Genomic DNA, 14,553 nt, shown 5'->3' with positions numbered 1-14,553 from the left:
AGCTGCATAAAACAAATAGCGATAAAAGTCCAGTTACAAATCATTATTCTTCAATTTGTACTCTTTTTGAATCATTAATGTTTAGCTACATATTAGCAGAGGCACCAGATTTTTGGTCCTACTAAATTCTCAATCAATATAAAAAAGGCAAGCATAGAAAGTTATTTTTAATAAGAGAAGATGCTGAAGGAGCTAAACTAGCAGGTTTGTTACTAACAAAGTAATTGCAGCGGTGATGGTAGCAGGTCAGGTGGTTGACGATAGTGCGCTGGTGGCCCTGCTTGGAGCACAGCGTGCACAGGTACGAGGGCTCCTGGTTGCCGGGCTCCGGCGGGTGCTCCACCAGGTACTCCGTGCCCAGGAGCGGTGTCCTGCGATTTATATAAATATTAACTTTCGCCCGCGACTCAGTCCGCATGAAAAAAAAAACAAGTGAGTGGCCTATGTGTTCTTCCAAGCTATCCTCTACATCAACACAAAATTTCATCGAAATCCGGTCAGCCGTTTAGGCTACAACCTCTAACAAACATCTATCCATCCATCTAAACTTTCACATTGATAATATTAGTATGAAGTATGATAAATATAATATCTTCGGATACGCTACATTTCATGATAAAAATTCATTCCAAAATATGAATGTATTAAACAAACGTATTTTCTATCATTACTTTAATATTATCCATCTATAACAATTTCTTTTATACTTTAACGAGCTGTTGCCCGCGACTTCGTCCGCGTGGTATTAGAAAATATACGCACTATATAAATAACAAAAAGCTACGTATCCCTCGGGAACCGGACACCTCGGGGATGAAGCTTATCCCATGTATACTCCAGACTTTGTTTTACATCTGTGCCAAATTTCAATAAGATATGTTGAACCGTTGCAGAATGATCGAGTAAACATTAAAAAACTAAATCAATGAATCCCACGGGAACCGTAAGTTATCTAGGGATAAAAAGTAGCCTATGTGTTCTTCCAAACTATGCTCTAAACCTGTGCCAAATTTCATGGATATCGTTTAGGCTACAAACGCTAACAAACATCCATCCCTCCATCCATCCATCCATCTAAACTTTTTGCATTTATAATATTATTAAGTAAGAAGTAAGATTTACACATTTTTTTATGTCTATTTACGTTAACAGATTTGATCTTAATATATCTAATAGTGTTGTAGTTAACGACTCACTGGACTTTATCCAACGTCTCTTGAATGTGGCAATTGACTTTGTATCTGTGAAATTTCATATCTGTTTCCATGGTTTGGTGGAGATACACTTCTTCAGCCATCTTCTGATTGAGCTTTGTTAACGGAGCTGAACAAATATTTTTGATTATTAACTGCAAAATATAAATTAGTTTTAAAACATTTAGATCGTAGAAGTTACCTATAGTTCTGATTACGCCCCTTTCTTTGAGTATGTAAGGATGACAGTCGAAAATGGTCGGTGACCAAACACTCTTCATTGATAGCTTGGTTTTATGCTTCTTTCCCGATATATGAGTCTGAAAATTTAATTTGTTATTAGAATATTGCACACAATTGTCACTTAACTTTGAGTGCGGCAGTTACTAAATAAATCATATCATACTTATATTATAAATGCGAAAGTTTAGATGGATAGATGTTTGTTAAAGTTTGTAGCCTAAACTGGTAAACGGATTTCGATAAAATTTGGTATAGATGTAGAGTATTGTGTAGAGGATAGTCTGGAATATTACATTAGCTACTCACATTCGTTTCTTTTTTTTAAGTTGGCGTGGATGGATTCGCGGGCGAAAGTTAGTTTAACTAATATTTTAATGGAAAAACCTGAAGTATATTTTCCCCGCAGCAGACAGCGGCGCAGGGGTAGCACAAGTAGATCCAGTTATGAGACACATCTCGGCCGCGCCGTTCGACCATACACCGTGTGGTCCCATCCTCGACTTTCACCTTCAAACTATTCAGGTGCTCTTGGAACTCTTGCTCCGCCTGAAAAACAATACAAAATTCGTAACAAATCAAAGTAATCGATATTTAATAATGCGATCCCGTTAAGGGAAACCAAACATCATGTGTAAAAACTGGGATAAATTGAAACAAATAAAGTAGTACTTATACGTTTATTTATATTTTTTTATTCCGAAGAAGTGTGTTGCTCGTAATCGTTACTTACCGATAAACCTCGCATCAGACGACATCGAGCTGCATATTTTGATTGGCCCACAAAAATAACTTTATAACCAGAGTTTATTGTGATATAAATCCATTTTGAGAGAAACACAAACTCGTTAATATCACGTATGTTCGCGCACGTTCGTAACGTAAATAATTTATAAAGGATTATTTTTATACTTTGGCCAAGACCCACTTTGGGTCGATGCGCCAACGCATTAAGTAAGTATTCCTATACTATTTTTAGGAATGCAAGATAAATGAAGTATAAATAAACATACTTAGATAACTAAGACTAGATGATTATAAAATCATCATCAAAAACCAGAAATCGATGAATTTAATTCTAGCAGTTTTAAGAAATAGGTGCATAATAAAAACACATTATCTTATGGGATTTATTTGGAGACAGCGTCTACGCCTCCAAAAGAAATTGGACACATGATTTGTTTTCTGGTTGTTTTATGCATCTAATATTGTATTAAACTGAATACTTTTTATATATCAAAGCAGATCACGGAAAATGGAAATTGAAATTTCAATATTCAAATTGAAAAAATAAAATAAAACACTTGTAAAATTATGGGTTATTTGTATTTAAAAACGTTATATTTATAGAATATTTCAACAAAGTATTCCAAATAGTTGCTTTTTAATTAGCTACTAATTTGCTTTTATGTACTGTTGCAAATTATGATGTAACTAGCTTTCGCCCGCGACTCCATCCGCGTGGAAATATAAACCAAAGTGAGTAGTCTATGCATCCTTCCAGACTATCCTCTATATCTTTTATATTCATTTTATTCTAAATTTCATAGAGATTTGTTCAGCAGTTTAGGCTACAAACTATAACAAACATCTATCCATCCATCTAAACTTTCGCATTAATATTAGTAAGAAGTTCTAAATGCCTCTCATATTTGACACCTTTTAAGCGAACATTTGATTTGGTAAGACAAAAAAATGTTAACCAACATTTTTTCAGACAATTCTACTTCGCTTTAGTTTCCTAAAATCATAATTTGTATTTTAAATAAATTGTCATTTTGATTACTAATGTAGAACGAAAATTTTTGATAAAAATTCTTTGTCATATGCTAAAACAAACAATTTTAGAATGTAATCAACTCTTCATGTTCAAATCAGCATCACATGACGCTGCACAAGATTATACCATAAAGTAAGTAACCTTATTGAAACAATTCACATATGTGAAACACAAACCTGATTCAGATATTCCAGAAGTTTACGAATAGTAAGGAAAATAAGTAAATAAAAACTAATGGGTTTAAAATAAATTGATAGCAGATAAATCTTGGATTAAATCTATTTATGAAAATCAATTACAGCAAAACTCATACACATATATTTAGTTGGAATCTTTCATTTAATTGAAAAAAAAAACTGAAATAGCATCTGATAGGACACTTCAAAATAATAAGGCATAATTGTGAGATAACCTTGAAAGGACATAAATTTCCATAGCTAAGGCATGAATAATTTATTTTTAATTTAATGAATAAAAACTTTATTACAGTCAAAGATAAGACCTCTCACAAATAGCCAACATTAATAATAGAGCTTAATATAATGAACTCTATGAACACTTTGTCCGAGGTTTGGGAAAAGCACAGCAACATTCTATTAGAAACATAATAAACTATGACTTGTAACAATGGTTTAATATCCATAAATTAACTTTAAAATTAATTATTGTGCAAACATTGAAAAAATCAATATTTATATTTACCTTTGTACACTCATTGTCATCCTTTTCAGGTTTCTTGGGCATTTCAGTAACAGTATCTTGATAGCCCTCTGCCCCCGGGGGGCAATCGGGCAGCTCCATCTTGCTGCACTACACTTCACAGTTTATGACCATAAAATGGGCATAAACTTGTCACAAAAAATGTCTTTTGTTCTCTCTTCAACCTTAACACCACACCCAGCTCTGTGGAAGAATTCACTTATTATCATGCATGTTTCATTTCTTTTTAAATATGCAAATGTACTTAAATTGTAATTATCAAAACAGATACTTACAATCTCACCACAAGGAAAGTTCTTTACATAGATGAGGTTTTCACAGCTGTATTATGAATTAAAACATAATGTATTGAACCAATTTGTACCTTACATTAATGTATATACAATCTGCCTCAGCAGAATCTCAAATCAATTAACAAAAAAGGTGGTAAATAACATTTCTAAATATTTTCCAGCATAAATTCATGTCCCAAACCTATTTATGCTGGCTACTTATCCTATTAGATTGTAAACCATTAAATTTACACTTATTCTCATTTCCTTAACTTTTGTACTTAGCATTTCCTTAAGCTTTGTGATTAATGATTAGGGGGCACTTAATGATATAGAGAAAATACTAGAAGCCCTTTAGAGCTAACCATCAACTAAAATATCAAGCTCACTATTCAGTTGAAGCTTCAAAACACTTTTATTTGATGAATATTAACATGCTTTAAATCACAACTCTATTTACATCTTTTCTTACAATTATGCAAATTGAGTTTAATACACATTTTTTTTGGTTAATGGTCTTCTCAAAGTTTTAGTGTGTAATGTTAATTTTTATTAAAACTGTCCAAATGATTGCAATACTATGTCTTTCCGAGGTCATTGAAGATGCAAATATTTGATAGTCATATAAAGAGTTCACATTACATTTTTATGACTATGAAATGTATCACATTGTCTTTCAGAAATTGTACATTTTTATTTATAACAAGTTTAACATTTTACTTACAAATCCATCCAATATGACTGCTAATCCCAAAGTGGTATTGATAACTATGTGTTATCTAAATTCCAGACCTAAATTGCCTCCTTTACGTTTGAAGGCTCGTTACTACCCCGATTTAGTGATTCCATGTAATCGATTCAGAACATTTATCAAAGTTATCACTGAGTTTATCCTTTGAGCAAAAACATAACCTAATAAATGACACTGAGTGCTTGTAAATCAACAAATACACATTATCATAGATCTTCTTAATACTTTTGTAAAATTTGTTGTTTGATGCTATTTTGCCAGATTTCAACGAGTTTAAAATCAGTTTTATCATAGTTCATTCAAATATGTAAATTATATACTTACCACATTTAATTTGAAGTCTTATATCACTTTAAAATAAAGTTTTAATTACTTTCATTTTAAATAAAATCATTGCAGTCTGTCGATAGTCACAAATATGATTTATTTGTTTATATAAAATTGTTATAAAACGAGTTACTGACCTGTCAGCGGACGCCGATTTGATGTTTTCTTACAAGACTTTATCGCTGTTAAACTAATTATTGAAACGATTACAAAGTTCCTAGCGTATTAAATTTTATGCGTATTGGCGAATAAAAGAAAAATAAGACTCACAAAACCTCAAAAATTACAATCCTGCCAACAAAGTACTATGAAGTACTTGAGGTTGGAAACAGTGTTGCCAATTAAAATGGTTATGTTTACCCGGCCGTGTACATTGTGTTAAAAAGTTGTATGGAATAAATCAACGATGGGCCGTAGCTCTTTTCAAGAATTAAAAAAAATGTAAAACATTAGCTAAACATCAATGAAATGTGTTAAAATTGTTCCTCTTCGTTTTATAGAATTTACAAGATGTTTAAATCGTACGTAAATCATTTATTCAAATTACATTACAAAAATTTTGCTAATCAAAGGTTAATTTTTCAATGAAAACTAAGAATTACTGTAGATTTTCAACAAAATGAAGAATCTCTACAACCTTAGGGTTGCGTCCGTAGACTTTGTAATTTGTTTGTGCGATTACCATAGCATTGGCAACACTGAACGGAAATGTCTTCAACAATGAGTTAAAAAGAGGACCATAACACACAACTCTCCATGAGGATATTGTCTATGGTTTGACATATTTGGTTTTCTTATTTTATCAATTTCTTATTTTCTCAAAAAATAATTTCACGTCCGTATCTCAGAAACAACCTTACAGAAAATACGATTTCTTACTAATAAACACGCATGAACATAGGTTTCTACTAATTCATTCACACTTTCCCGATTTCGCTTTCGCATGGGAATAGATGTTGCCAACAATTATTTAAATTAATTAAAACACAGAAATAAAAGTATTTTTTCATTACGAATCTATTTATAAACAAAGATTTTTTTTTTATTTACATTAAAAAGATACCACCTGACATGTTTTGTTAAAGAAATAGTTCTATAACAAGAACACTTTAATATTCACCCATTTCCATTAATGCATCTATGTGCTCGTTTTCAGGTAATATGTCTATTTCTAAAGGATCACACGACACGTTATTTCCACTTTTTTTGTCAACAGTGAAAAATCTGAATAACTTCGACAAACTTATGATGGAATATGCTGAATGGGCTAAATAATCTTCTACGACTTCTTTCAATACTTGGAGTGCTGATGTTATTTGGCTAGACAATTTTGTTTCTACAAAAAAAGGATATATTAGGATTATCATAAAACATTATTGTTTAAATTAAATAAGCAGTTGCTGTTTTTACTTATTATGGAATTAATTTTTTACTTACTTGCAGACATGTGTTTACTTGGGTCGAAAAGGTACGCAAAGAAACTAATTTGAAGGTGGAGGTCTTTTTCGGTGTACTCTCTAAACATGACTCCTTTCTCGCACTGCCTACATAATGGATATCCGCCTATGAATGTTTGTGGCAATCTCGCAGTCCGATATCCGCAGGCGGGGTCTTCACACGACACCCATCCAGCGTAATACTGAGCGTGGTATTGCCGGATTTGCATTGCCAGTTGATTTTGTATACAAGCCAAATAATCAATTGGTTTCAAACTGCATTTGTCGTTTTGACATTTTTCTAAAAATATGACGCTATCCTTATCTAACTTCACGCAGGTTTCACGTATTTTGTTCTCAGTTTTGCAATTCTCATTTATGCAAATGAATGTAAAATCTTTGCATTGTCTATATTTCTCTTGCTCATTCTCAACTTCGTATGTATCAGAGTTGGTGTTTTCCTTTCTATTAAACTGTCTGTAGCCGGATGGGTCTAGACCGAGGCAGTCTGCGACTCGCGCCGGGTCCATGCCCTCGATTGGTTCACAAATTCTAGATATGACTGGATGAAGTTGATGCGCCAAATAGTATCTATAATCGATTTTAAGATGTTCCGAATTTTTCAATTCTTCGATATGGTAAGCTCTCTGTGTAGCGGAGTTGGCTGTCCCATCTTCACAAATCACGTACGGCACAATGTCACCCTTTTTGAATCGTCTACTATTTTTTGCATTAAGCCTTAGAGCGACTTGTACATGCGGTTGGGTGTTTTTATCCGGATATTCGTTAGGATTTTTTGTAAGTTGTTTAGTTATAGTGAGCAGGGAAAGTGGCATCTGATTGCTCAATAAATCTTCTTTAAGCTTATTCAAGTGCAGTTGTATATTCTCTAATCTATCGTCGGGAGCCTGTTCAGATAATATCTGGCTTAAAATAAATTTCCCCGCCTCTGCCGCCAGCTGGGACCAGTCCCGACGTACTATATCCAAGCCTTTGTGTTCTTGAGTTAAAACAAATTCACCATTTTTATTCTTGCTTATAACAACGGCAGCGTATTTTTTCTTTTTGAGCAATAGCAAATATTTAAAAACTCCGTCAATATCTAATTCGATTTGCCTGTATTTTTTATTAATTTCTTTTTTGAGTTCATTACCAATTTTAAACACGGAATCGTAGTCCAAGCAGTTGGTGTTAATCATCAGACTGTCAGTGTCACCATACACCACTTCATAATTTTGCTTTTGAACAATTTCCTTGGTGTCCATTAGAATTTCTCTTCCTTTCATAGTGACTAACGCCGCGAGAGGTTTAGCGTAAAACCTCGAATGGGTAAAACCGAGACATCCATACATTGAGTTGGCAGTCAGCTTTAATGCGGTTTGTCTAATATTATACTGCATATATTGTTCGGGTAATAAATCAGGGGATTTCATTAATTTTTTAACTTCCCTCCTGCTCTCTACAAGTTTTCTAATCTGCGTGGGCAGCACGCCAAACTCTGCTTTGGAGCCAGGCAGAACTAAATTGCTCAAATCATCATCTGTTCCTGTGGAAATTTTCCTTTTAATGGTCGTGAAGCAAATGTTATACTCCTGTATAATACTTGGATATAAAGAATTGAAATCCATGAGTAGAACAAGTTTGTCATAAAATCCCTTTTTTGGGTCTAACACCAAGCCTCCGGAATACGCTGCTTTCTTCTTGCCTTGTTTCTTTGACACATTGGTATCTTCATTGTCTTCGTTATCACCCTCAGTTATCGTTTTTTTACCATATACTTTATCGGGTACTATAAAATCTTTCTCTGTAAAAGCATGGAGTAGCAAAAATTCGTTCCGTTCTGATCTACCGCCCATTAAAGTTCGAGACATTATGTTGCCAGCAATTTGTGTGATTTGTAAAGCGAGCGGTATAACGTTCAGTTCGCACATCATTTTCAGTATGTAGGAGGTATCCTGCATGTTTAGTTTGACCAGCTCAAGGAGGTCACAGCTGCTCTCATAAAAACGAGGTATATCTTCTAACGCTACCTCCACTCTCTCACCTTCTTTCATCTTTAGCACACTAACACACAAAGTATCCAGATCGAAACTTCTCGAACGAATCAGTTCCATAGATGAAAGTTTTATATCACACACTAATCTACCGAGAAAGGCATCTTTGGTCGCAAATTTCTTTTGGGGAGCGACGGATCGCTTCAATCGCCCCAATCTGGACCAATTTGGGATACGTAAATCTAGAATGTTTCCTATCAATAAATCTTGTTGGAATCCTTGCATGTCATGTCCTACTACTAGGTCTGGATCTAATTTCCAGAATTGCACCATAAAGTAATTGAGAAGTTCTCTCTCAGTGTCGCACTTTGTAAGTTTTGTAGCATTGTATTGTGAGAGAGCCTGTTTGAGGTCTAATGGCCATACTTCATTGCTTTTTGTCATAACTGAAATGTTACAAGATGATTTCTGTATTACTTTATTATTTAAATATAAGGAATTGTGTTGATATTCGCATATTAAGACTTACCACAAAAATGTTGATGAAATGGTGGATTTGGTGGTGGTTTGTGGATTGGAAAGCTGTTATGCACAAGACAGCTTAACATTAATATTTTTGTCTTGTTTGTTTTTTGATCTACAGCACTCCTTGTGTGTATCTAGAAGTAAAACATTTTAGCAAATGTTAGTATCAGCTTTTTGATAAATTATTTTGCTACTAACAGTTTACGGATAAGGTTACTATAGTCAAATTCAATATTATTGAAAAAAATAAAAAACATATCTTAACTATTTTACTTTTATATGGCTGTAATCACAGACATACAGTAAATAACATTGTCTACCAATGATATTAAAAAAATAAATCATCATTTCTAGTGAATTAGACTATACTTGAACACATTTTCACCCGTTTCATAATTTCAAAAGGTTGTAGTATACAAGTTTCTACTTACAGTAGCAACAACAATTGGTGGTGGCTCTAAATCCATTCCATTTCTTATAACACTGATGTTTTCCATTCTATCACAAGATGCTTCCATTTTACACCAAGATACTTTTGCTAATACATTTTCAGCTTCCTTTACTTCGAGCCAACAAGGACCTTTAATTTTTCTCTCCAATAAAAATGATTCCAATGAAGATGTGTTAGCACCAAAAATATGGGAATAAGTTAATCCTTTTTTAGTAGTATTTGGTGGTGGGAAAGATGCCTAAAAGTAAGAGAAATAACCTCAAAAAGTCATCACAACTTTACAAGAAATAAATATGACTTTTATTTAATATTCACTATTAAAGTATGTGTAATAAAGGAAACTTTATTTGTCTTTGCTTTTCTATAATAATATGAAAATGAAGAAGGATTTGTATTTATATATATGTCAAGTAAATTCAAAACTACTGGTCTGATTTAAAAATTCCTAAAGTAACAGAAGCTCAATTGTTTGGTACATTTTTTATTACCACATAGACAAAGTTGCAAGCAAAATTTTGCTAAATCAGTTTCATATATTAATGATTTTACTTACTGAATATTTAACTTCCAAGTAATCACATTGTGCGGGTATGTCGGGGAGATTGAAACAGTAATTCTTTGTGACTTTCCGTGACTTGAACTCTGTGAGACCAAGTTCACTGGCAATTGATTCATTGAACTCCTTGTACATATCCATCATGGATACTTCCTGGTCTGTTTGTTCAAATGTCACTGGATCTAATTTCTAAAATAATTGGACACATAATTCAAAAGATTCTTTAAGAAATTGTTTTCCTTATTTATAAATAAATAAGTAATCTATTTATTTCTAGATTTATTAATACCATAAGGTGACAAAAAAGCAAAAACTTTAGTTTATGCCAAAATAGGGAAACAACTGTTGTAGACAGACCACATTTTTAAATGTTGCCTAACTTAATTTAACAGAGCAGGGATACACAAAAAGAGTAGGAAATTTAGGGGAAAAAGTGTTGAAAACCAATCGAAATTCAATATACATCCATACTCACATATTCTCTGGGCAACAAAAATATCTGGCGGTTAACATTTTTCACCACAACACAGCATGATACACAACCTGCTTGCTTATTTGAAGGATTAACATATGTCTTGCCAAATAAATAAACTACACCTGGCTTTACAAATCTATCTTCCCAAGCATCTAGCCAATAGAATTTAAAAACTTTGTCTCCATTAATATTAGTCTGTAAAGGTAACTGTCCATCTGTTTGAATAGAAGGACCATTATGATTTTCACTAAACTGCTCCGACCAAGCCTTTGTTGTTTTCATCTCATTAGGAGATTCTTTCTTTAATGGAAATATTTCAAATTCCTCATTAAAGAACTCATCAGACACATCAGTGATAGTATTGGTATTGTTTTCTTTTTTAATTTCTGTAGCAGGTGGTGTGTTGTTACTGAAATCGTCATCAAAATTTAAATCTTGAGTTACAAATTCTTCTATATTCTCAGTAGCAGAGTCCTCAAGTTCTTTCTTAATCTCTTTATTGATATTCCATTGGGGTTTCTTTGCTTTTGGTTCTATATGAACATCGGTTGGAACTTTTTCACTTGTTTTCTGTACCTGAAATTTTACAATAATTTTCCATCTTAAATATTATTTCAAAATACATAACATTATTTAATTATTTTTTACTTACATCTCTCTCTTTAACCTCTTCTGTTATTGGCGCTGGCTTCTTAACAGCTGTAGAAAGACTTTTGAAATAATTCTGAGCTTCATTCTTGCTAGAATCTTTGACATTGGATTTATTAATAGGCAGAGGTTTTAGTTTGACAACAGTGGATGATGTGCTACCATCCAAATCTGACATGATGTCAGATAAGATATTGTCATCAGAGATTTTAACATCCTAAAATATAAGTACAAGATACATGTAATACCTGGTGCACACAGTAGTGCTCAATAATTATAAGTACCATTTAACTGACATAATGTTAAAAATTAATGACTCCACTGAGTCCATACAATTCATGCCTAGACTACACTACTTTTCATCTTTACTAGCCAAATGTGAACCAGGCATTATGTGAGATGCAAATTAACATTCAGTTTAGCATGAGAAGTATCAATAACTCACTGAATATTTCAACAACAAATAACATATAAAAATTTGATATTTTCAGAACATCTTACTAAAGTTTAATCAAAATCTGCCCAGTGGGTTTGGAATGCAAAGAGAAGAAACATAAAAACATTAGTTATTTTTATCTTATTTGTATATCATAATTACTATTTATAGCAGTTACCTCTTTTTTCTTAACAGGCATAGCTCCTATTAAATTTCTAATATTTCCTTTGCTATTTGCTTGTGGAGCCAGTCGGGCTTTTCTTTTTGTGCCCCGACCAGATTCTTTACCATTGGAAGCAACATAAGTGTCCTCAATAACATCATCATCAAATATTTCTCTACCATCTTCCACATAGCCAGTGCCTAAAAGTAATGTGCAGACAGTTTTAACTAAAAATTTAAATTATTACATGTATGATATATTGATCAATTTAAAAGTATATTCTTACCATCATCTTCTATCCAATCGTCTTCCTGTCTTTGTAACACACGATCATGATATTCCTTTTCATCCACTGTGTCATAAACATTTTCCATTTCGTCAACGTCATATTTGTGTTTAGATCCTTTACCTTTAAGCTGTTTTAGCTTTTCTAAAGCAGAGAATCTACCGTGTTTATCAACTTTTTGTCGTTTGGCTCTTGAAGTAGCTGCAAATAATTCCAAAGATACCTGGTTAGTATGTCATTAGATAAGGATCTTAACATTTGTTTAATGGATTCCTTATCACTTTACCAAGAGAATCTTCCATTTCTATTTAATATAACTCATATAAATATTATTAAAACTCAACCACGCAGATTAAGATTAAAATTGACAGTTTTGATTTGTTTGTTTGATTGACGGTATTATTGGCGCGAAATAAAAATTTCGTTCAGAAACAGAAGCCAGTACTAAACAGCAAAAAGGTCTTTGGACATTGACAAAGAAGCATTTTTAAACTGATTAAAAATAAAAACTTAAAACGAAATATGCATCGATTCTAAAATTGGTGCGACATTTTCCCAATTATGCATTGATCAATTTTACAAAATAAATTGCACAATCGGTTTGTTAGATTGACATTGACATTGTCAAATTGACGGTTTATTCGTTCGTTTCGCGCCAAAAGTTCTGTCTACTGAGTATCAAAAACATAAGCCGTAGCGCGTGTTTGTTTTTTAAAGTTTAACGCCGTTAGCGAAGAATATCTGTTTTATTTAATAAAAGATTCAATTAGAAAATAGGTTATCTAAAGCTTTTCGAATATATCCAGTATAAGTGGACTATTCAACAATGGCCATGAGAGATTATGCAGCTGACAAAGGTAATTTAAAAAATCTTTTTATATGTAGAGTAGTTATATTGTTATTTTACTAACAGAAACGATAAACTTTACAGAAACGATAAAGAATTTCTTTGTGGATTTCTGCGAAACAAACGATGAGGGCCAAAAGTTTTTTAAATATGCCGAGCAACTTACAAAAGTTGCACACAGAGAACAGGTTTGTACAGTGATGATGGGTGATTATTGTTATTGATTTCTTGTCCTGACTTTTTTTAAATATAATATGGTTTTACAGACAGAGTTTGTTGTGGAATTGGATGACTTATATGAGACCAATGCAGAGCTTGCAGAAGCAGTCAAACAAAACACAAGACGGTACACAAATATAGTTTCAGACTTGGTATATGAAATGCTACCTGATTATAAACATAAAGAGGTTTGTTGTAAAGCAATACTGTATTGTTTGTCAGACTTTTATTTGTATTTCTGATGGTTTTCTTGCAATATCCATGATAAGATGTTTTTACTGTAATTTCATTAGTTACAATGTATCTTTTTCATCTATTTATATGTATTATTTTTTTAGGTTGCAGCTAAAGATGCATTAGATGTTTACATAGAACACAGAATAATGTTGGAGGCGAGGAACCACAGGATGCCTGGAGAGATGAGAGATCCCAGAAACAGATATCCTCCAGAACTAATCAGGAGATTGTAAGTTGCATTTTACCAATTTTCCTTTTGTTTAAAAAAAACTGCATGGAATTAAAATAGAATTTAAATAGTAGCCTATGTGTTTTTGCAGACTATGTTTAACATTTGTGGCAATTTTCAACGAACATGTTGGTCCATTCTGGAGATACATAGTAACAAACATCCATCCATACATCTGAACTTATGCATTTATAATGTTAGAAAAATTCATGTTAAGTATTACATATCTGCTCATATTACAACTTAAATTAAAAACATATTTGTAATTACAGTGAGGTGTACTTTAAAGATGTTTCAAATGCAAAGTCATTGGCAGTTCGGGACGTCAGGGCTGAACATATTGGAAAACTGGTAACTGTAAGAGGTAATTATAATAACATATATCTACAAAAAATAGTTTATAATGCATTAAGCCTCATATTGTGTGAAATCGCTGCTAGATATTACTAAGATAGATAATTTCATATTTCCATAGTTTTAATGGTAATTAAATGTTTTATACTGCACTAGCTTTCGAGCGCGACTCCGTCCACGGGGAATTAAAAAAAAAAGGAAGTACCCTATGTGTTCTACCAGAATAATGAATATACATATATACCAAATTTCATAAAAAATCGTTTACCAGTTTAGGCTACAAACTCTAACGTCCAACCATTCATCTAAACTTTTGCATTTATCTTACTTCTTACTAATATTATAAATGCGAAAGTTTAGATGGATGGATGTTTGTTAGAGTTTGTAGCCTTTACGGCTGAACGGATGTCAATA

The 14,553-nt window shown here is 32.7% G+C and overlaps 2 protein-coding genes across 2 annotated transcripts in view; one reads left to right on the top strand and one right to left on the bottom strand.

The window, feature by feature from the left end:
• Window positions 1-6,299: 6,299 nt before the first annotated feature.
• Window positions 6,300-12,580, bottom strand: LOC106111141 (DNA polymerase alpha catalytic subunit). The gene is made up of 10 exons (XM_013293131.1): window positions 12,540-12,580; window positions 12,254-12,454; window positions 11,983-12,167; window positions 11,373-11,585; window positions 10,721-11,296; window positions 10,243-10,434; window positions 9,670-9,927; window positions 9,243-9,372; window positions 6,721-9,159; window positions 6,300-6,619 (listed from the first exon to the last, which is right to left on the bottom strand). The coding sequence occupies exons 1-10, from the start codon at window positions 12,553-12,555 to the stop codon at window positions 6,393-6,395; spliced, it is 4,437 nt and encodes a 1,478-aa protein (XP_013148585.1). The 5' UTR covers window positions 12,556-12,580; the 3' UTR covers window positions 6,300-6,392.
• A 320-nt stretch (window positions 12,581-12,900) lies between these two features.
• The window catches only part of LOC106111000 (DNA replication licensing factor Mcm7), a 5,824-nt gene continuing 4,171 nt past the window's right edge, over window positions 12,901-14,553 (top strand). The window contains exons 1-5 of the mRNA XM_013292969.1: window positions 12,901-13,110; window positions 13,185-13,288; window positions 13,367-13,507; window positions 13,658-13,785; window positions 14,058-14,149. Coding sequence (XP_013148423.1) covers window positions 13,080-13,110; window positions 13,185-13,288; window positions 13,367-13,507; window positions 13,658-13,785; window positions 14,058-14,149 — 496 coding nt within the window. The 5' untranslated portion in view covers window positions 12,901-13,079. The remainder of the gene's footprint in view (window positions 13,111-13,184; window positions 13,289-13,366; window positions 13,508-13,657; window positions 13,786-14,057; window positions 14,150-14,553) is intronic.

Source organism: Papilio polytes, unplaced genomic scaffold, assembly GCF_000836215.1.
Source record: "Papilio polytes unplaced genomic scaffold, Ppol_1.0 DF824180.1, whole genome shotgun sequence".
NCBI classification, from domain to species: domain Eukaryota; kingdom Metazoa; phylum Arthropoda; class Insecta; order Lepidoptera; family Papilionidae; genus Papilio; species Papilio polytes.
The sequence above is the reverse complement of the archived record's forward strand: the minus strand, read 5'-3'. Positions and strand labels throughout refer to the sequence as shown.